This window comes from Lampetra fluviatilis, chromosome 51 (assembly GCF_964198595.1).
Source record: "Lampetra fluviatilis chromosome 51, kcLamFluv1.1, whole genome shotgun sequence".
Taxonomy (NCBI): Eukaryota; Metazoa; Chordata; class Hyperoartia; order Petromyzontiformes; family Petromyzontidae; genus Lampetra; species Lampetra fluviatilis.
The window spans coordinates 7,581,422-7,606,438 of NC_136325.1; the positions used below are offsets into that span (position 1 = coordinate 7,581,422).

The window sequence follows — 25,017 nt, forward strand, 5'->3', positions numbered from 1 at the left end:
TTCACGAACTCCGTGGTCGAAATAGATGTTAAATAATGTGGGAGCCAGAGGACATCCCTGTCGCACCACGAGGTGTACAGGGAATGGCTCCGACTCCCGGCCACGTCGTTTTACTCGGGACCGCTCACCATCATGAAGGTCCTTAATGATCGTGAGCAGAGGGTCAGGGACTCCGAAAGCACGAAGAACAACCCAGAGCCCAGGCCTACTGATGGTATCATAGGCCTTGAACAGATCAATAAAGCAGAGATGTAGGTCTTGTTGAAATTCCATACACCTCCGCTGTATCAGACGGACAGAAAATATGGCATTTGTGCAGGACCCCCATTTCCTGAAACCGCATTGGGGATCCGCAAGCCTCTCCTCAGCGTGCCTAGCAAGGCGATGTTGAATAATCCTTGTCAGGACCTTTCCCGGCACACTGAGTGAGATGCCCCTGTAGTTGTTACATTCTGTGCGGTGCCTCTTCTTAAAGAGGGGGACCACCAGGGCATCCTTCCAATCCTGCGGAATCCGTCCTCTCTCACACACACTCATACACAAACACTCACGCACTCACTCACACACACTCACACACACTCACACACTCACACACACTCTCACTCACACACACTCACACACACTCACACACTCACACACACTCACACACACTCTCACTCACACACTCACACACACTCACATATACACACACTCACGCACACACACACTCACTCACACATTCTCACACACACTCACACACACTCACACATATACATACGCACACGCACGCACAAAAACTCACACACACACTCTCACACACACTCACGCTCACACACACACTCACACACACACACTCTCACACACACTCTCACACACAGATTCACACACACGCATACACACACTCACACTCTCACACACTCACACTTTCACACACACTAACACACACACTCTCACACACACTCACACACTCTCACACACACTCTCACACACACACTAACACACACACTCTCACACACACACACTCTCACACACACACACGCTCACACTCTCACACACTAACAAACACACACACACACTAACACACACACTAACACACACACTAACACACACACTAACACACACTCACGCTCACACACTAACACACACTCACGCTCACACACTATCACAAACACACACTCTCACACACACACACGCTCACACACACACACGCTCACACTCTCACACACACACGCTCACACTCTCACACACTAACACACACACTCACACACTCTCACACACACACGCTCACACACACGCTCACACATACACACTCTCACACACACTCACACACACTAACACACACACACGCTCACACACACTCTCACACACACACTCACACACACTAACACACACACACTCTCACACAGACACTCACACACACTCTTACACACACACACTAACACACACACACTAACACACACACTCTCACACACTAACACACACACACACACACTAACACACACACTAACACACACACACACGCACACACTAACACACACACACACTCTCACACACTAACACACACACACACTAACACACACACTAACACACACACACACACACTAACACACACACACACACACTAGCACACACACTCTCACACACTAACACACACACACACTAACACACACACTAACACACACACTAACACACACACACTAACACACACACACACTAACACACTCTCACACACTAACACACACACACGCTCACACACTCTCACACACACACACTAACACACACACACTTACACACTAACGCACACACACTAACACACACACACTCTCACACACTAACACACACACTAACACACACACTAACACACACACTAACACACACACTAACACACACACTAACACACACACACTAACACACACACACTAACACACTCTCACACACACACACTAACACACACACACACACTAACACACACACACTAACACACTCTCACACACACACACTAACACACACACACACTCTCACACACACACACTAACACACACACACTAACACTCTCACACACACGGAACCAATCGACCACAATGCTCGGGTCGCCTTCCGCTTCGCCTCCGTCTCTGGGGAGCCCGCGTGGAAGCGCGACTCGGGGACAATGCCTCTCCCACTTCAAAGCCCTGGTCCCTGCCAACAGCGGGGGGGGGGGTGGGACATGGGGGGGGGGGACATGGGGGGGGGGGGACATGGGGGGGGGGGGACATGGGGGGGAGGGACATGGGGGGGGAGGGACATGGGGGGGGTGCATGGGGGGGAAGACGGAGAGTTTGGGGGTTGTTCTTCACGTCCCCTCGTCATTCTCCACGCGAGCGCGACCTAACCCTCCCCCCCCCCTCTCCCGCCCATCGCAATGTCCCTCCACGAGAGTCACAAAGCGATGGGTACCGCCCCTGTCGCAGGATCGCGCGACACGACGTCTCGCTCGCCCGGCCGCCCGTCTTTGTCGTCTTCCCATAGAGGACGGGGCACTCGCGTTAAGTAAACACCGCGTTGAGCGCGCCCGCTTACAACGCAGATGCGCGAGTGCGCAGACACACACGCGCGCGCAAGCAGATAGAGACAGGCTCACTCAGCACGCACGCACACACACACACACACCCTCGCACACACACATAAACTCTTACACACACACACACACCCTCGCACACACACATAAACTCTTACACACACACACACACCCTCACACACACACATAAACTCTTACACACACACACACACACCCTCACACACACACATAAACTCTTACACACACACACACACACCCTCACACACACACATAAACTCTTACACACACACACCCTCGCACACACACATAAACTCTTACACACACACACACACACCCTCACACACACACATAAACTCTTACACACACACACACACCCTCGCACACACACATAAACTCTTACACACACACACACACCCTCGCACACACACATAAACTCTTACACACACACACACACCCTCACACACACACATAAACTCTTACACACACACACCCTCACACACACACACAGACCCTCACACACACACACTCCCTCACACACACACACTCCCTCACACACACACACCCACACACACACACCCTCACACACACACACATATATAAACTCTTACACACACACACACCCTCACACACACACACACATATATAAACTTTTACACACACACACACACACCCTCACACACAGACACCCTCACACACATAGATATAAACTCTTACACACACACACACACCCTCACACACAGACACCCTCACACACACACAGATATAAACTCTTACACACACACACCCTCTCACACACACACACAGATATAAACTCTTACACACACAGATATAAACTCTTACACACACACACACCCTCACACACACACACACAGACATAAACTCTTACACACACACACACGGACATAAACCCTTACACACACACACACCCTTCCACACACACACAGACACCCTTTCACATACACACGGACATAAACCCTTACACACACACACACCCTCACACACACACACGGACATAATCCCTTACACACACACAGACACCCCTCTCACACACACACGGACATAAACCCTTCCACGCACACACACAGACCCTTCCACACACACAGACTCTTTCACACACAGACGCACACCCCCTTCCACACACACACAAACACACCATTTCACACACACACACACACACCCTCTCACACACACACGCGTTTGCCCTACGTGTGTGTGTCTGTGTGTGTTCGCCCACACTGAGATGCACGTTTGTGACCGGGCGTGGCGCTGCCCACTCACCCCCTCGTGTGCCGTGCCGGCCTTCAGAGGTGCTGCTCGCTAACGGCGCTTGCCCCAACAGTCTGATGAAGGCTACACGGAGGGGGGGGGGGGGACCTTTGTCTTTGTGCGAGTTTGTGAGCGGTGGCGCAGCGGTTAGAGCGCTACGCTTACGAACAAGGCGAGTTCCATTCCCGCTCACGGCCACCACCAACAGCGATTATTCCCTGAACCGGTACTAGGACCTCCCGTAAGTCGACTCAGCCTTAAACGAGCACTGTTCCTGGTCCAGTGTGTAAACATCGCCACTGGGGAGACAAAGGCGGCCGGGCGTGGTTGCTTGCCATCCCATCCCCCTCGTGTGCCGTGCCGGCCTTCATAGGTGCTGCTCGCTAACGGCACTTGCCCCAACAGTCTGTCGAAGGCTATGCGGGGGATCTTTGTCTGTGTGTTGTTTTTGTGTTGCTGTGTTCAGTAGTGTACGTAGTGTGTATGTGTGTGTTTTACTTGTGTTGATGGCCTGTTGAGTTATGTTAGGCGTTTGAGTTTGTGTGTGTGCCGTGTGTTTACATTGTGTGCTGTCACGTTGTGTGCGTGGTTTGTGTGGGAATTGTGTGTAAGCGTTGTGTTTGTGTGGTTGTGTTGGTGTGGTTGTGTTTGCGTGGTTGTGTGGTTGTGTTTGGTGGGCTCGTGTGTGTACAGTTCATCATACTCCTCCTCCCTCTACACCTCATCACCAACACCCCTCCCTCTACACCTCATCATTCTCACCTCGTCACCCTCACCTCATCACCCAAACATCGTCACCCACACCCCTCCCTCTACACCTCGTCACCCACACCGGCTTTTGCCGAACAACCGCTCTCCCTCTTTCAAATCGGAACAAACCTCCCGCTTGATCCGCTTCGCCTAAACTCCACTCCCCCCCCCTCCCTCCCCCTCCCTCCCTCCCTCCCCCTCCCTCCCCATTCTCCCATCTCCATCCCTCCATCTCTTCCCCCCTCGTCTCCCTCCCTCGCGCCCTCCTCCTCCTCCCTCCCTACGACGCTTCTCTCCATTCCTTCATCATTCACCCACCCCACCCACCACCACCACCACGTCACTCCCTCCCCTCCCTCCCTCCCCCCACCCCTTCCCTCCCTCCCTCCTCCCCCCACTCCCTCCCCCCGTACCCTCCCCCGATATTACGCGGGATGATGGATTGGACACCGCGCGACACTGGGCCGTGGCCATTAGCTTGGGGGTCAGCGGGAACGCCTCTGATTCGAGAGACGGGGAACTCGGGCAGGGGACATCGGGGGGGGGGGGGGGCCTCAAAGGGACCGACTCTGGGGGGGGGGGTCCCCCCCTCCCCCCCCTCCTCCCCCCTTCCCTCCACCTCCCTCCCACCGTTCCATCGCCATGGCGAGCCTAACGCAGCGTGAGGATGGAGCCGCGTTAGGCGCAAGTCCCGGCACAATAACTAGAACAGTGGAGGGGGGGGGGGCGTGGGGAGGAGGGGGGCGGAGGGAGGGGGGGGCACAGTTGGCTTTGAACTTTGCCGCGTTTGACGAAACATCAAGCGGTGCAGCGCCGTCCATTGTTTTGCTTTCTGAGATTTATCGCCTTCATCTCGCTCGCTCTCGCTCGCTCTCTCGCTCGCTCGGAGGATGTTCCTTCTCTCTGTGTGCATCACTCACTGGCTCCCTCCCGACCCTCCACCGCCCCCTCCCTCCCTCCTTCACTCCCTCGATCCCTCGCCCCCTCCCTCACCCCCTCGCTCCCTCCCTCACTCCCTCGATCCCTCGCTCCCTCACTCCCTCCCTCGCCCCCTCCCTCATCCCCTCCCTCGCCCCCTCACTCCCCCTCCCCCCCTCCTTCACTCCCTCCCTCGCTCCCTCCCTCGCTCCCTCCCTCGCTCCCTCCTTCACTCCCTCCCCCCCTCCCCCCTCCCTCGCTCCCTCACTCCCCCCTCACTCCTTCGCCCTCTCCCTCGCTCACTCCATCACCCCCTCCCTCGCTCCCTCCCTCACTCCCTCGCTCCCTCACTCCCCCCTCCCCCCCCTCCCTCGCTCCCTCTCTCCCTCGTCCCCTCCCTTGCTCCCTCACTCCCCCCCCTCCCTCACTCCCCCCTCCCTCGCTCCCCCTCCCTTACTCCCTCACTCCCTCCCTCACTCCCCCCCTCCCTCCCTCCCTCCCTCCCTCACTCCATCCCTCCCTCACTCCCTCCGCGGTCGTTACGAACGCCAACGCGAGAAACCAGCGCCATGCGCGTGCGCACAGCAATTTTTAAGAAGCGGCCAGCCACAAACAGCACCACGATCCGAGTTGGTGACAGACGCGGAGTAGAACGCGCCTCTTGAAACGAGCGGGGCGATTGTTGTTTGTGAGAGCGTGAGGACAGAGAGAGGATTGGTTCAAGCGAATCTCACGGTGCTGATGAGGCAGTGAATGTCAACACCGGTCAGTTTTGTCGCCAGATAGAAGGGTAAAAAAACAATTATCATATTTTTACTGGCAAATGAGGTTCCAATGGTGTAAATGCTTACCCCGAGCTCTCATACTCTGATCGTGCATTGTCTTTGAGTTGTGCGCCTTTTGGCGTCATCTGGTCCAACGCCATGTGAGACTAGGCTCTAAGGAAAGCTGTCTCGGGTGTGGACCAATCAACTTCAAGGACAGTGCACATTTTCAGAGTTGTGTTTTTTGTTTGCATTATGACTGCAGGTATTGTGGTCTATGCAAACATGACTCCTTGTAAAAAGGTGTCAGTTTTGTTGCCAGATAGAAGGGTAAAAAAACAATTATCGGTCCTGACTATTTTTTTTACTATTTAATTGTTTACGTTACAGGTAAGTGCCACTGAACTGCATAGATGTTTTTTTTCACGAATGACAGCTCCGCGAAGTGGCTTATCACGTGGACATTTGCAGCAGCCGAATACTCTAAACCAGGGGGGTGGGGAACGTCCGGCACGCGAAATCATTTGGGTCTGGCCCTGCCAAGGCAACAGCAGGCGGGACTCGAATTTCAATAAATCTAGGAGCAAACCTGTAAATGCAGCTGCGAGTAGCAACATCATCAACACCAGCTAACATCACACACCTCGCCAGAGAGAAGCAGTTCCAGCCATCGCATTAGGGGTGAGTTAATTCAATGTTTGACCAAATATAACGGGCTAATTTTTAAGTTGATAATTTTCTATGGCCCGCGAATGATGTTATAAATATCCAAATAGCCCTGGGCAGAATTAAAGGTTTCCCACCCCTGTCTAAATGCACCTTTCTTAATGTTAAAAATCCACGCGACCACGGGGAGAGAGACACGCAACCTCGAAATACACAGCAGGCGTCTGGGTCGGGATCAAACCCACGACCTCCTGTTTACCATGCGAGGTAGTTAACATCTCCTAGCCACCGTGATGATGATGAGAGAGAGAGACACGCAAACTCCAAATATACAGCAGCAGGCGTCAGGGTCGGGATGGAACCCACGACCTCCTGTATACCAGGCAGTTAACATCTCCCAGCCACCACGTCGCCCCCCTTGACCGGGCAGCTCATCCGCATTCGTTGAGGGGAGCCGAGCTCGACTCAGCCGAAGTGACCCCTTGCGCACCCCCGAAATCCGTCCAAGAGACTTGGTTCTTCTCGAAGCGAAATCCGTCCAAGAGAGAATTCGTTCTTCTCGAAGCGAAATTCGTCCTAGAGAAAATTCTCTCTCCTCGAAGCGAAATCCGTCCTAGAGACTTGGTTCTTCTCGAAGCGAAATCCGTCATAGAGACTTGGTTCTTCTCCAAGCGAAATCCTTCCTAGAGACTTGGTTCTTCTCGAAGCGAAATCCTTCCTAGAGACTTGGTTCTTCTCGAAGCGAAATCCGTCCTAGAGACTAGGTTCTTCTCGAAGCGAAATCCTTCCTAGAGACTAGGTTCTTCTCGAAGCGAAATCCGTCCTAGAGACTAGGTTCTTCTCCAAGCGAAATCCGTCCTAGAGACTTGGTTCTTCTCGAAGCGAAATCCTTCCTAGAGACTTGGTTCTTTTCGAAGCGAAATCCTTCCTAGAGACTTGGTTCTTCTCGAAGCGAAATCCTTCCTAGAGACTTGGTTCTTTTCGAAGCGAAATCCGTCCTAGAGACTAGGTTCTTCTCGAAGCGAAATCCTTCCTAGAGACTAGGTTCTTCTCGAAGCGAAATCCGTCCTAGAGACTAGGTTCTTCTCGAAGCGAAATCCGTCCTAGAGACTAGGTTCTTCTCGAAGCGAAATCCGTCCTAGAGACTTGGTTCTTCTCGAAGCGAAATCCTTCCTAGAGACTTGGTTCTTCTCGAAGCGAAATCCGTCCTAGAGACTTGGTTCTTCTCGAAGCGAAATCCTTCCTAGAGACTTGGTTCTTTTCGAAGCGAAATCCTTCCTAGAGACTTGGTTCTTCTCGAAGCGAAATCCGTCCTAGAGACTTGGTTCTTCTCGAACCCAACGCTGCTCTGATGCCGCAGTGCCGTCCTGCACTCCCAGTGCGAAAGGGGTAAACGCACGTGGAATCGGGATGGCGTACAACAACAAACAACAACAACAACAACAAACAACAACAACAACAACAACGCACGATGAATAATAACGCACGATGTTTACCTTGTTCATGACACAGCGCGGTTACATATTCCCCTCCTCGTTGATTTATTTTTCGCCGCGCTCTCCCCGGGAAGCTGTTTGCTCATTTGTATTCGATAATCCCTTAAGACGCAGCCCATCTAATTGTCAATACGGACTGCGCGCAGCTCCCCCTTCATCTTCCTCGCCGCCGCGAGTCGAAGGAGACGCGGGCGACACGTGAACTGCGTGCACACGCCAACGCGCGCGTGGCATTTGCACAATCGCTTGTGTAAACATCACAAAAACGCGTGTCTGTGTGTGTGTGTGTCCCCGTGTGCGTCTGTGTGTGGGGTTGTCTGTGTGCGTGTGCGTGTGTGGGGTGGGGGGTAGCGGTTAGCGCGGCTGCGCTACGAAGCCGGCGACTCGAGTTCGATTCCCCGCGATGCCGAGATGTTAACAAGCTCGCCTGGTATGCAGGAGGTCGTGGGTTCGATTCCGACCCTGACGCCTGCTGCTGTATATTTGGAGTTTGCGTCTCTCTCTCTCTCATCATCATCACGGTGGCTAGGAGATGATAACTACCTCGCCTGGTATGCAGGAGGTCGTGGGTTCGATTCCGACCCTGACGCCTGCTGCTGTATATTTGGAGTTTGCGTCTCTCTCTCTCTCATCATCATCACGGTGGCTAGGAGATGATAACTACCTCGCCTGGTGTGCGGGAGGTCGTGGGTTCGATCCCGACCCTGACGCTTGCTGTATATTTAGAGTTTGCGTCTCTCTCTTTCTCATCATCATCACGGTGGCTAGGAGATGTTAACAACCTCGCCTGGTATACAGGAGGTCGTGGTTCGATCCCGACCCTGACGCCTGCTGCTGTATATTTGCAGTTTGCGTGTCTCTCTCTCTCCACGTGGTCGCGTGGATATTTCTCCGGGTCCATCCGATTGTTCCCATCGACATTTGGAATCGACATCACGCGTTCAGAGTGGTTAGCTGCTGCTATAAATGTCCACGTGATGATAAGCCGCTTCGTTGAGCTATCATTTGTGTTCGCCGGGTCGCTTCTGAAAAAGAGTAATATAGCATATCAGTGGGGCCTTACCTCGTAAAATAAACACATTCCTGCGGAGGGAGCTGGTAGGAACGTTGGGTTGCTCGGTCAATGGCCAGGGTCAACGGCGGCGTGGTGTATTCCGCAAATATGGCCGACTGTGAGGGCGGGCACAAGCCGGCGTGAGTAGGTTAAACATTGAGTTTTATAAGGGCACCACGGGGTGACCAGCCCTTCCCCACCCAGCCCCACCCCTCCTAACCCCCACCCAGCCCCACCCTTCCCACCCAGCCCCTCCCTTTCTCCCCACCCAGCCCCTCCCCACCCTCCCCACCCAGCCCCTCCCCACCTTCCCCACCCAGCCCCACCCCACCCTCCCCACCCAGCCCCTCCCCTCCCTCCCCTCCCCACCCAGCCCCACCCTCCCCACCCAACCCTTCCCCACCCAGCCCCACCCCCCCCACCCTGCCCCTCCCTGCACGACGGACACAACAATCCCCTGTGGGCTGGTGTAACCAGGAGTTCCTACCAGTATGAAGAAACACGTTTCTAGTTCGTACAGCTCACGACAAACTCCGTGGGTGAGCCGGCACCCTCACCACCAGCTCTTGTTGGCAGTGATCGGGAGTCGAACTCGGGTCGCCGGTTCCGTAGCGCAGCGTGCTGACCACTGCGCTTTCCTCTCCCACACACATCCTCAGACAAAGATGCCCCGTGTAGCCTTAACAGACTGTTGGGGGCAAGTGCTGATAGCGAGCAGCACCTATGAAGGCCGGCACGGCACACGAGGGGGTGGGTGGCCAGCAACCACGCCTGGCCGCCTTTGTCTCCCCAGTGGCGATGTTTTACACACCGCCCCAGGTACTCATTTGAGTCTGAGTCGACCTAGGGGAGGCCCAGGAGCGGTTCAGATATTCGCCGTCACTGATGTTGGTGACCGTGAGCGGGAATCGAACTCGGGTCGCCGGGTTCGTAGCGCAGCGTAGCGCTAACCACTACACCCACCGCTCCCCACGAGAGGGACACACACGCACACTCCGATTCACGCACGCTCGCTTACGCATGCTCACACACGGACATTAATCACTCTGAGTGTCTGTGCAGAAGTGGCTATCGCTTTGGTTTATTGTACTTTATTAGACAGAAGCGAAATATCACGAGCGAATAAAAAAACAAACCGATGGCATTTTTTACAACGAACATCAACGCAGGCGACAGGGGGGACACACACGGGGGGATACACGTGGGACGCACGTGGTCACACGGGGAGAGACACGGGGTGAGACACGGAGAGAGACACGGGAAGAGACACGGAGAGAGACACGGGGAGACACACGGAGAGACACACGGGGAGACACACGGAGAGAGACACGGGGAGACACGCAGGGAGACACACGGGGAGAGACACGGGGAGATACACACGGAGAGACACGGAGAGAGACACGGGGAGACACGCAGGGAGAGACACGGGGAGAGACACGGGGAGAGACACGGAGAGAGACACACGGAGAGACACGGAGAGAGACACGTGGAGACACACGGAGAGAAACACGGGCAGAGACACGGGGAGAGACACGGGGAGAGACACGGGGAGACACACGGAGAGACACACGGGGAGACACACGGAGAGAGACACGGGGAGACACACGGAGAGAGACACGGGGAGACACACGGAGACACACGGAGAGACACACGGGGAGACACACGGAGAGAGACACGAGGAGACACACGGAGAGAGACACGGTGGACCCACAGGGCGCTTTCAAACCTTTCACCGTCCTTTCAATTCCTTCGTAAAAACAACAACAACAACAACAGAAGAATAAATTACAGCGCGAGACCATTTCCAATATTTGTATAAAAACAACAACAACAACAACAACAACCCCCAGCGTCAACTTACGTCAAAGGAACGCGGAATTTAGGACGAGTTAAATCAACAGAAAAATAAAAGAAACGGCGAGTTTAAAAAAAAAAACCTGAACACGTTCTGGTGTTGTTTGGAAGCCAAATATGATTACGAATGGCACTTACAATTTATTTCGTCGGCTACGCATTGGCGTAACAGGGATCTGGCCACGTTTGTGTCGTCACCCCCTCCACCACCACCACCACTACCACCGCGATGCAGCATTACGCAGATTGAATTGTGTACGAGCATTGTAACGACGCGCCGATTGTGATAATGATTGTAGCAGCTCGCTTACTCACTCAACCACTCACTCTCTCAACCACTCACTCACTCAACCAATCACTCTCTCAACCACTCACTCACTCAACCAATCACTCTCTCAACCACTCACTCACTCAACCACTCACTCACTCAACCACTCACTCTCTCAACCACTCACTCACTCAACCACTCAACCACTCAACCAATCACTCTCTCAACCACTCACTCACTCAACCACTCACTCACTCAACCACTCACTCACTCAACCACTCACTCACTCAACCACTCACTCTCTCAACCACTCACTCACTCAACCACTCACTCTCTCAACCACTCACTCACTCAACCACTCACTCACTCAACCACTCACTCTCTCAACCACTCACTCACTCAACCACTCAACCACTCAACCACTCACTCACTCAACCACTCACTCTCTCTGAGTGGTTGAGAGAGTGGGTGAGTGGTTGAGTGAGTGGTTGAGTGAGTGGTTGAGTGAGTGGTTGAGAGAGTGGGTGAGTGGTTGAGTGATTGAGTGGTTGAGTGAGTGAGTGGTTGATTGTGAGTGGTTGAGAAAATGAGTGGTTGAGTGAGTGGTTGAGTGAGTGAGTGGTTGAGTATGTGAGTGGTTGAGCGAGTGGATGCGTATATGAGTGTGTGGGTGAGTGTGTGATTTGGTGAGTGAGTGGGTGAGTGAATTGGTGAATGAGTGGGTGAGTGAGTGGGTGAGTGAGTGAGTGGGTGAGTGAGTGGGTGAGTGAGTTGGTGAGTGAGTTGGTGAGTGAGTGTGTAAGTGAGTGTGTGAGTGAGTGGGTGAGTGAGTTGGTGAGTGAGTTGGTGAGTGAGTGGGTGAGTGAGTTTGTGAGTGAGTGGGTGAGTAAGTTGGTGAGTGAGTTGGTGAGTGAGTGGGTGAGTTGGTGAGTGAGTTTGTGAGTGAGTTTGTGAGTGAGTGGCTGAGTGAGTGGGTGAGTGATTTGGTGAGTGAGTGGGTGAGTGAGTGGGTGAGTGAGTGGGTGAGCGAGTTGGTGAGTGAATGAGTGTGTGAGCTGTTGAAACCATCACAACAGGCGCGTCGCTGTTAGTCACGTGGTGCACCACGCGACGACGCGGTTTGTTTGGCTGTGTCAGGTGGTGGAGGGGTCTCACGACACAGAATTGACCGGACCTTCATGTACGTGGCCCTGAACGACAACTCATGTTGTGAATCACGAAGAACACAACCGCTCGCTTTGAACCCCAAAACCATCGCGTTGAACGCAAGACACGCCGTGTCGAAAAAGTTACGTTGTATACAAAGTTATCAATAAAGTTACGTTGTATACAAAGTTATAAAAGTGACATTGGGGGGCTGGAGGCGGTGTGGTGGGGGGGTATACGGGCCCTACTCCCTTCACGATTTCCATGGATCGTATCGCAACGCTCATTCGATCGATTTAAAAAAAAAATTATATTTAACGGTCTGTCTAAAAAAGATCGTGGCTACGCATTTTTTTTTATTTTAAATCGTTTTTGTTCTCGTGTCCGTTTGGACACACCCGTCAAAACCGGTTAACAGCGGCTAATACCGGTTAATACCGGTTCCTGAAGGAATCCGATGAGCATTAAAGCTCTTTTGTATCTAGATTTGAAGCTTTCGTGACTGCAAGGATTCATATTCTTAGCTTTTTTCGGTAAAGTCACGTAGGTAAAAACATTAAAATTAATAAAAGTAAAATAAAATAAAAATCACGACGTTTATCAAGTAATACAGCTGTCGGGCTGTGACGGTTCCACCTGAAGACGGAAGCTTGTGTTGCCTCCGAAACGTCGTGATTTTTATTTTATTTTTATTTTACTTTTATTAATTTAATTTTTTTTACCTACGTGACTTTACCGAAACAAACCTTAGAATACTCTTTTGTATCCACAGACGTCGACGAAACGCGCCTGGAGCAATTAGAGACAATCCAAGGCATCTGTCCCAGTGGTGACGGTTGGGGCCAGCCAATCGCCACGAAGTGACGGTGACGTCACCGCAGAGCCTGTGCCAGGCTAGGTGCACGTCGAGGCCACGTGAAGTGTCGAAGGCCTCGCTGCTGGCAGGAGGAGGTCACGGGACAGACCCGGCAGGTGCCACGGGTTGACCGACTGCGATGACCGGCAAGCTGTACCCCCTACCGTGCCAACAGCAGCAGAGGCAAAGACAAAGATCCCCCGTGTAGCCTTGGCAGACTGTCGGGGCAAGTGCTGTTAGCGAGCACATATGAAGGCCGGCACGGCACACGAGGGGGTGGGTGGGCCAGCACCATACCCAGCCGCCTTTGTCTCCTCAGTGGCGATGTTTACACACCACACCAGGTACTCATTTGAGGCTGAGTCGACCTAGGGGAGGCCCAGGACCGGCTGATATCATCGTCACCGATGTTGGTGGCCGTGAGCGGCAATCGAACTCTGGTCGCCGGGTTCGTAGCGCAGCATAGCGCTAACCACTACACCCACCGCTCCCCACTCCACCACCACCACCACCAATCTCCTCACTTGCCATCCACAGGCGCGGCCGTTTGACTCCATCTCAATCGCACCGCGCCGATTGTGCATACTTTTATATTTAAAAAAAGAAAAATCTTTAATCAGTGCATTAATTGCTCCAAGTCCACTGGCACAGCAATTTTTTGACGTTCGTAACCGGTTTTAACCGCTCCCGCAAACAAAAACTCGTCCGCAACCACCGTGATGAATTACCGCATTCTCCGCCCTCGAAATCAAAACAAGAAGTCAAAAGTTGTTTCGACGAAGCACCCGCGCATCAGCCCTGAGCCAGTGGTGGCGATTCCACATTGCTATGGCAGGGGGGGGGGGGGTAGCGAGTCGGGTCAAGATCTACCAGAATTAAAAAAACGCAACCACAACTTTTGATTTAATATAAATTGCAGGTGGGTGCGGTGGGGGTGCGGGGGGGTAAAGTGTGTCTTCTAAATCATCAGAATACGGTACTGCCCGTTAGAAGTTCGCGGCAGCGGCTTTGAAGGCACTCAGTCTGGTTACCGTGTTGAAGTCGCCTGGGGCGGGGGGCTATTGCTGAGGTGGGAGCTTCCTCGGATTTCCGAATGGAATTCACAGCTCAGCCGCGGTCTCACAATGATCTCCATCCAGCAGTGTATAGACCACGGTGGTGATGATGGTTACACAGAGAGAGAGAGAGAGGACACACACGCGGGGTAGAGACATCACCACCATCATCACCACATCGATCTCCATCCAGCAGTAGATAGACCATGGTGGTGATGATCACACGCGGGGTAGAGACATCACCATCATCACCACCACATCGATCTCCATCCAGCAGTAGATAGACCATGGTGGTGATGATCACACACGCCGGGTAGAGACACCACCATCATCATCACCACATCGATCTCCATCTAGCAGTGGATAGACCATGGTGGTGATGATCACACGCGGGGTAGAGACATCACCATCATCATCACCACATCGATCTCCGCCCAGCAGTAGATAGACCATGGTGGTGATGATCACACGCTGGGGGGTAGAGGAGGAGGAGGCGTCGTGCAGACTGCGAAGCGGAGTGAGTGGTGGGGCTTGGGCAGGAGGCGTCACGCCCAGAGGGGGACGGCGGTGGCCGATGGTCGAGACTCAGCACGGAGCGGCAGTCGAAGGAGGGACGCGGGGGAGGGGGAGGACGTCCACCACCACCAGGGAGACGGAGACACGGGAGGGAGGAGGGGAGGGAGGGGTGGGCTTCATCCAGCAGTGGAGTAACCACAACTAATGATGGCGGTGATTGTTTTAGGTGGTAGCAGGAACGATTTGGGAACGGCAGTTTGCACGTTTGGGTGGTTTGTGCCAATGCATCTCCTGCAGAGAGAGTGTGTGTGTGAGAATGTGGGGAGCGGTGGCGCCGTGGTTAGCACAAACCTCGGTGAGACGAGTTCGATTCTCGCTTACGGCAAGACGTGTAACAGTGGTAGCGAATATTCGAAACCGGTCTTGGGCCTCCCCTAATTCATAATCAACGTTTTTGGGTTTAGATCGCGTTATTTATAAATGTGTCGTAACCCTCCACCACCCGACACGGCCAATCAGCAAAAAAAGTGTCACGTTGACAAAAGACAAATACCATTGGAACCTCATTTGCCAGTATATATGATAATTGTTTTTTTTACCCTTCTATCTGGCAACAAAACTGACACCTTTTTTTACAAGGAGTCATGTTTACATAGACCACAATACCTGCAGTCATAATGCAAACAAAAAACAGTGCACAAGGACAGTGCACACTATCAGAGTTATGTTTTTTGTTTGCATTATGACTGCAGGTATTGTGGTCTATGTAAACATGACTCCTTGTAAAAAAAGGTGTCAGTTTTGTTGCCAGATAGAAGGGTAAAAAAACAACTATCAAAAGACAAATAGTTCACTGCTTTAGCCCCACGCCGGTGTGTTGAAGCGTGAAACCACAACATTTACAATATTTGAGTAGTACGACGTTTAAAAATGACGCGATATAACCCAAAACGTTGATTATGAATAATATTGGTCGCGAAAGCCTACGTGTGAAATCAGCCTTAAATGACTACCCTGGTGAAAATGAGGCCTTAATATGATTGATACTCGCAAGCAGCACTTGCCCCAGCAGCCTACGAAAGGCTACGTGGGGGTGAGAACCTTTACCTGTGTATGTGTGTGTGTGACCAACGTTGCAAACATGTATTAAACCCAGGCGCTAACCAATATATATTTATTTTAAAAGGAGGGGGTGTGAAGGGGGACGGGGGAGGGGGGCGCTGGAGGGGTGGGGGCTGTGGGGGCTGGGGAGGGGCGGGGCTGGGTGGGGCGGAGGGGAGGGGTGGGGGTGGGGGTGGGGGGCTGGGGAGGGGCGGGGTGGGGTGGGGTGGGTGCGTCTTACTTTCCGATGCGTCGGCGAGAATGCGGATTTCGATGGCGATGATTCGTGTGACGTGTGACGAGTGTCACGTGTGTGTGTGTGTGACGTCTGCGACATGCGTGACGTGCGTGTGCCGCGTGTAACTGACGTGGCTGACGTGTCCGTGACGTATGCATGACGAGTGTGTCACGTGTGTGTGACGTGAACGTGACGTGTGTGTGTGTGCCACGTGCGACGTGTCTGTGACGCGTCTGTGACGTCTGTGTGACGTGTGTGTGACGTGTGTGTGACGTGTGAGCGTCTGTGTGACGTGTGTGTGACGTGTGTGTGACGTGTGTGTGTGTGCCACGTGCGACGCGTCTGTGACGTCTGTGTGACGTGTGTGTGACGTGTGTGTGACGTCTGTGTGACGTGTGTGTGTGTGCGTGTGTGACGTGTGTGTGACGTGTGAGCGTCTGTGTGACGTGTGTGTGACGTGTGTGTGACGTGTGTGTGTGTGCCACGTGCGACGCGTCTGTGACGTCTGTGTGACGTGTGTGTGACGTGTGTGTGACGTCTGTGTGACGTGTGTGTGTGTGCGTGTGTGACGTGTGTGTGACGTGTGAGCGTCTGTGTGACGTGTGTGTGACGTGTGTGTGACGTGTGTGTGTGTGCCACGTGCGACGCGTCTGTGACGTCTGTGTGACGTCTGTGTGACGTCTGTGTGACGTGTGTGTGTGCGTGTGTGTGTGACGTGTGCACATGAAGGCAATGTGACGTGTCCCACGTGCTCGATCCCCGCCTTTAGCTTAACGACCATTGTCGCTTAATCCGCTCGGAGCGAGCGTCGCACAAAGGCCGTCGCTTGCGTCTGAGTGAGCACCAAAGGGAGCCCCCCACTGTGCCTCGGGTTTTCGCAATCTCCCCTTTAGGGAGAAGGGGTGGCGAGGCGGGCGGGGGGGTTCGGCAAGAGACCGAGGGTGCTAGAAGTCTACATTTAGAACACAGTTCACGTGGAGCAGAGTTGGGGGAGGAGGTGGAGGAGGTGGAGCCGGGGGCGGTGGAGGTCGCGACGAGTGACGAGTTCTGCCGCGGACGTGGCCACTGTGAACCTGCAACTCGTGGAGTTCACCGGGACGAGGGGAGCGCGTGTCGGGCGAATCACCGTGTCCACCCCTTAACCCTTCCACCGCCACCACCGCCGCCGCCGACTCCACCGCCGCCGACTCCACCACCGCCTTGACACACGTACCACTCGGCTAGATTCGTAGCCGTGCGCGGCGGCGAGAAGGAGGAGGACGAGGTGGACGACGACGATGACGACGACGATGGCGGCGGCGGCTGCTGCTGCTGTTGCTGCTGCGGTTGATGCTGGATCTGGTGGCCCGGAGTGGGCGACTCAGGGCGACTCGAGGAGGTTGCCGGCGACTTGGCACTGTGGGCCTTCATGTGCTTGCGCAGCGAGCTGGGGTGCGTGTACGACTTGTCGCACAGCTTGCACAGGTAGGGCTTGTCCGACGTGTGCACGTGCATGTGCTTCTTGCGGTCGCTGCTGTTCGCGAAACGTCGGTCGCAGCCCACGAACTCGCAGCGGAAAGGTTTCTCTCCTGGGTGGGGGGGGGGGGTCGGTGGGGGGGGCGAGAGAGGGACAGAGAGGGCGGTGATCGACGCCTTCTTGTATAGAAATCGATCCGCAGTGTGTCGTGGGGAAGGGGCGTTGCCCGAAACGTCGCCCATTATGTTTGTTTTCCTTTTCAATGGCCACACACACACGCTGGTGCTGTTGTTGTTGTTGTTAACACGGGCCGTGTTGTTGTTGTTGTGCTTGTGTACCACTGCCAACGCAGCAATCATGTGCATAGAGTTTGCCTGTGTTTAACGACGGCACTGGGGAGACAAAGGCTGCCGGGCGTGGTGCGAGACAAATCATTAAACGAGTACCTGGTGTGGAAACATCGCCACAGGTGAGACAAAGGCGACCGTGAGTGGTGTTAGTCACCCACCACCTCGTGTACCGTGCCGGCCTTCATTTGTGCTCGCTAACAGCACTTGCCCCAAACGCCTGCGCAGGCTACACCGGGCACATTTGTCTTTGTGCGTGCGTGTACAGTGATCAACACTGACACCTTAGTCTGGCTCTATGAGACCGCATGCTATGGGAGCCTCCAGTGATAACCATTGAACCCTATGAGCTCCAGTGATTTACACTACCCCCTGTAAAAGCCTCAGCGATTAAACACTGAACCCTATGAGCGTCGGTGATTAACATTAAACCCAGCGAACCTCGGTGATTAACATTGAACCCTGTGAGCATCAGTGATGGACACTGGACCCTATGGGAGCATCGGTGATTAACGCAGGAGGAGGAATGGCAAGGCCAGGAGAATGTTGGGGTGATTATTCTCAACGTTTTCGTTGTTCCACATAGACTCAGAACGATAAGTAGAGATCCATATACAAAGAGACTCATAGACTCACAGATCTATATATTGAAACTCCTAAGGGTACATAAAGCCACACAGACTCAGAGACACGTAGAAACCCATCGTGATACAGAGAGTCTCACAGATGTTCAAAGAGACTCATAAAGACGTATAGAGACTCGTAGAGGGAATTGGAGACCCATAGAGATAGCACTGGTCAACACACTTCTTCTGGCATAAGGTATTCCAACGGTTTTAATGCAATTTTGGGGTGCTGATTCCAAATCTGGCATCAGTTTTTGTCTATCCCATCAGGTTTTTGAGATATCAAATATTGCATTTTCAATAAAAACTGCAGAAGAGAAATATTTAAAAAATGTGGATATCTACATAAAATGATATTATAAACACACTATCCTAAAATACAGAACCATATTTTAACACTAAAGCAGTCACTGACTCGCAACAACTTGCAATCATAAGTGACAGAGTTAATTTCGGGTAAAATCAATGAAAATGGGGTATGCCGATAGCATAAAAATGAGATGTGATAGAGCAAATCTGAGGTCAGATATGGAATCAGCACCCAGCTGCAAAAGTCCAGGCCAAAAAAAATGTTTTTGTTGTTGTTGACCAGTGTAGTAGAGACGCACGGAGACACATAGAGACCCATAGAGATCGAGATTCGTAGAGATGCGTGAGAGACACGGGGCAGTAATGGGACCGTGAGGCCGAGTGAACTACCGACTGTAGTTTGCGCTCCTTCAGCGGAGGACGAGAAGATGGATAAGCAGCAGCCCCACACGAATTCTCTCTCTCTGTGTACAATAAAGGTGTCTGGGTTAGATCGTGTAAATATATAAATGCGTCTAGATTTGAAGCTTTAGTGACTGCAAGGATTCATATTCTTAGGTTTTTTCGGTAAAGTCACGTAGGTAAAAAATTTAAATTAATAAAAGTAAAATAAAAAATTACGACGTTTTGGAGGCAACACAAGCTTCCGTCTTCAGGTGGAACCGTCACAGCACGATAGCTGTAATTTTAATTTTTTTCCTACGTGACTTTACCGAAAAAAACCTAAGAATACAAATGTGTCGTTAAACCGGCCACCACCCGACACGGCCAATAAGTGAGGTTTGTCACGTGACAGAATGTGCCAATTCTTTGCCAGTACGGCAACGATTTGGCACAACAATTATAATCGATCTGTCTCTCCGTCTCTCTCTCTGCTGCAGTGATCTCGTGGTGGCTACCACCAAGCTGTGGCAGCAGCAGCAAGAGGAGGAGGAGAAAATCGAGCTGCTGGACAACTGGACGACATAATTCTTAGTTTTAAATAACAAAAAAAAAAAAAAAAAAAAAAAAATTAAAATAAAAAAATAAAATACATTTTAAAAATGTAAAATAAAAATACATTTTAAATAATAAGGGCAACACAAGCGATCGAAACGTCGTGGGTGGTTTTTTTTGCTTTTATTATTTTTAAATTTATTTTATTATTTTTATTTCTATCTACGTGACTTCACCGATAGAACCAAGAGTATGAATTCCCGCAGTCACGAAAGCCTTAAGTGAAACTTTCACTGGACGACAACAACGGCAGTAGCAGCACTGCTGCTGCTATCATGCACGAGAAGATAACTTTAGAATGAATAAGAAATAATATTTAAAAAAATGTTTTTTTTTAAACACGCTTTAATGAAATGCACCCTAACTAAGTAATGGAAGAACTCCACGACTCCAGGATGTGGCCCCGAAGCTTGCCACAACGTAAGGGACCTCGGTCATTTACAGCCAACGTGAGTTGAGCGTGGTGTACGGTGCTTGTTTTGAAATATTTTGCTGTCTTTTCTTGGATTTTCTGATTGCACATTTTAAGATGTTTTGTTGTTCATGTTTTAGTTTGTTGCGGTTGCACCCGATTCAAGAGCCGAATGGCTCACAGGGCTATACCAATTACATGAATCTGAAACTGACAATTAGACCCAAGCCGAAACATAAGATATAAAACATGTTTTAAACATTTAATTTTTTTATTTTTAATGATAGAATATAGTATTGTCATCACTATGACATAAGTATACCAAGTTAGCAGTCGATACCACATTGGGAAGTGGGTAAAAATTGAGTTACAAGATTTGACGATACGACAACAACAGACAAAGTGAATAAAAATCGTGTCAATAAAAAAAATTAAATCCTTCATCCGGTGTCCAGGTGTGACCATCCCCAACCCCCCATCCCACCCCTCGTCATAGCCACGTCACGTGGAGCCCCCCCCCCACCCCCCCGGCAAACGTGGGGGTCTCACAAACCTGCGCACGCCCTCCACATGCACCGCTCCACCACCACCTCCTCCTCCTCCTCCACTGCGAGCGTGGCGAGGAGTTCGCACCGAGCCAGGCCACGCCATAGGCGGTGATGAGTTCAATCAGAACGATCAAAGCAATTACCGCAATCCACCTCGCCACCCTCCACCCCTCCCCCTGCCTCAGAGGTCGCAACCGGGTACCCGATACCCGTACCTGTACCCGGTCGGGTACGGGTACGGGTACCCGTTTGCGACCCTGGTGCGGCCGGGTACGGGTAGGCCGTGAGTCACTGGTGAGTCACCGTTTGTCACTCATTTCCCAACGTCTTGTCTCTTCTAACAATTCAAGTTCCTAGAATCAACCCACCCGTGCCTGCAACATGGCTTCATCCCAGAGGTCGCAATCGGGTACTCGATACCCGTACCCTACCCGATACCCGGCCGGGTACGGGTAGCCGGGTATCGGGTAGGGTACGGGTACCCGTTTGCGACCCTGGTGATGCCGGGTACAGGTACGGGTAATGAATCAAAACCCGTTTGCGACCTCTGCCCTGACTCCCGTCGTCATCACCCCCGCCCCTCTCCCTGCCTGCCGAGCCCCTCTCGAAGCAATGGCCTCACATCCAGATGTTTATGAATGGGGGGGAGGGGGGGGGGCTGTGACGGTTTATGCAAATTAGGCAAATTAAGGGGGATGACGCGGGCGGGGGGGGGGTGTCAATCATTAGTGGCCTCGGAGCACGTCCGCGGAGGAGATGGAGTGATGCAGTCAGTTCGAGTGGACCGTGAGTTCAGAGCCGCCCCCACCCCCACCCCCTGGGGTGCGGCGAATCGGGGCGATCGCCCTGGGCCCCGCAATTTGAGGGGGCTGCCGAGGGGGGTGGGGGGACACGTGGTACGACGACGCCTCGGAGTCAGATGGAATACTTCCCCATTTTTTCTAGATTTGAAGCAATGATTCATACTCTTAAGTTATTCGGTAAAGTCACGTAGGTAAAAAAATAAATAAAAATTAATAAAATTATTATTTTATTTTTTATTAATTTTTATTTATTTATCGCAGGGGATGGGGATCAGCGGCGGCAACCTGGAGAGGGGGGCCTTCATCCAGTTTGTGGGTCTCTGTGTGAGTCTGTGGGTCTCTCTGTGAGTCAGTGTGAGTTTGTGGGTCTTTGTGTGAGTCTGTGGGTCTCTGTGTGAGGCTGTGGGTGTCTATTTGAGTCTGTGGGACTCTGTGTGAGTCTGTGGGTCTCTGTGTGAGTCTGTGGGTCTCTGTGTGAGTCTGTGGGTGTCTATGTGAATCTGTGGGTCTCTGTCTGAGTCTGTGGGTCTCTGTATGAGTCTGTGGGCCTCTGTGTGAGTCTGTGGGTCTCTGTGTGAATCTGTGGGTCTCTGTGTGAGTCTTTGGGTCTCTGTGTGTGTCTGCGGGTGTCTGTGTAAGTCTGTTGGTCTCTATGTGAATCTGTGGGTCTCTGTGTGAGTCTGTGGGTCTCTGTGTGAGTATGTGGGTCTCTGTGTGTGTGTTTGTGGGTCTCTGGGTCTCTGTGTGGATCTGTGGGTCTCTGTGTAAGTCTGTGGGTCTCTGTGTGAATCTGTGGGTCTCTCTGTGAATCTGTGGGTCTCTGTGTGAGTCTGTGTGAGTCTGTGGGTCTCTGACTCTCAGACTGTTGGGGCAAGTGCTGTTAGCGAGCACCTATGAAGGCCGTGGAACGGTACACGAGGGGGGTGGGTGGCCAGCACCACGCCCGACCGCCTTTGTCTCCCTAGTAGCAATATTTACACACTGCACCAGGTACTCATTTAAGGCTGAGTCAACCCAGGGGAGGCCCGGGACCGGTTCAGATAATCGTTATTGGTGTTGGCCGTGAGCGGGAATCGAATCCATGTCGTCGGGTTCAAAGCGCAGCGCGCTAACCGCTACACACACTTACACACACCTACACACACTTACACACACCTACTCACAAGCTCAAACACACACCTACACACACTTACACACACACTTACACACACCTACACACACTTACACACACCTACTCACAAGCTCAAACACACACCTACACACACTTACACACACACTTACACACACCTACACACACTTACACACACCTACTCACAAGCTCAAACACACACCTACACACTTACACACACACACTTACACACACCTACACACACTTACACACACCTACTCACAAGCTCAAACACACACCTACACACACTTACACACACACACTTACACACACACACACCTACTCACAAGCTCAAACACACACCTACACACACTTACACACACACTTACACACACCTACACACACTTACACACACCTACTCACAAGCTCAAACACACACCTACACACTTACACACACACACTTACACACACCTACACACACTTACACACACCTACTCACAAGCTCAAACACACACCTACACACACTTACACACACACTTACACACACCTCCACACACTTACACACACCTACTCACAAGCTCAAACACACACCTACACACACTTACACACACACACTTACACACACTTACACACACCTAATCACAAGCTCAAACACACACCTACACACACTTACACACTCACACGCGCAAACACACACTTACACACACCTACACACACTTACACACACGCGCAAACCACACACTTCACTCGGTATGGATGTAATCCAATGGGAGAGGAATTGTGGTAATTGCTGGCAGGGGGAGGGCGCGGGGGTGGGGGCTGAAGGATTTGGGGGGTTTTGGCGGCGTACAAATCCACCGGATGAAGTCATTGGAAGTTGTCAAAGGCATCAGCTCAAATCTGTCGGGATTAATTAGGAGTTGATGACAGTGGCGGTAGAGGCACCGTGGGTTGAGGTTCCTGCGCCAGGGACACGCGGGGCTAACGGGAATGGAAATCCGTGATCAGTCGCGATCTAAAAATAATCGATCGGCTCCCACGGCGTGGGATGCCGCGCGTTTTTTCCCTCCAGTCGGTGTTTTTTTTTGTTGCCGCTTGCACGCGGTGGCTGTTTCATTTTTTTTCGATGTGCGTCTCCGCGTGAGTCTGTGGGTCATTGCGTGAGTCTGTGGGTCTTTGCGTGAGTATGTGGGTCACTGTGTGAGTCTGTGGGTCTTTGCGTGAGTCTGTGGGTCACTGCGTCTGTGGGTCAAATGTGTGAGTCTGTGGGTCTCTGTGTGAGTCTGTGGGTCTTTGCGTGAGTCTGTGGGTCACTGAGTCTGTGGGTCTCTGTGTGAGTCTGTGGGTCTCTGTGTGAGTCTGTGGGTCACTGTGTGAGTCTGTGGGTCTCTGTGTGAGTCTGTGGGTCACTGAGTCTGTGGGTCTCTGTGTGAGTCTGTGGGTCACTGTGTGAGTCTGTGGGTCTTTGCGTGAGTCTGTGGGTCACTGAGTCTGTGGGTCACGGAGTCTGTGGGTCACTGTGTGAGTCTGTGGGTTTCTGTGTGAGTATGTGGGTCTCTGTGTGAGTCTGTGCGTCTCTGTGTGACTCTGTGGGTCTTTGCGTCTGTGGGTCTCTGCGTGAGCTTGTGGGTCACTGTGTGAGTGTGTGGGTCACTGTGTCAGTCTGTGGGTCTCTGTGTGAGTCTGTGGGTCTCTGTGTGAGTCTGTGGGTCTCTGTGTAAGTCTGTTGGTCTCTGTGTGGGTCTTTGGGTCTCTGTGTAAGACTGTGGGTATCTGTGTGAGTCTTTGGGTCTCTGTGTGAATCTGTGGGTCTCTGTGTGAGTCTGTGGGTCACTGCGTCAGTCTGTGGGTCTCTGTGTGAGTCTGTGGGTCTCTGTGTAAGACTGTGGGCATCTGTGTGAGTCTGTGGGTCGTTGTTTGAGTCTAAG

At 52.3% G+C, this 25,017-nt stretch overlaps 1 protein-coding gene across 1 annotated transcript in view; it reads right to left on the reverse strand.

The window, feature by feature from the left end:
- Positions 1-16,451: 16,451 nt before the first annotated feature.
- The window catches only part of LOC144948815 (uncharacterized), a 42,701-nt gene continuing 34,135 nt past the window's right edge, over positions 16,452-25,017 (reverse strand). The window contains exon 2 of the mRNA XM_078878467.1: positions 16,452-18,052. Coding sequence (XP_078734593.1) covers positions 17,607-18,052 — 446 coding nt within the window. The 3' untranslated portion in view covers positions 16,452-17,606. The remainder of the gene's footprint in view (positions 18,053-25,017) is intronic.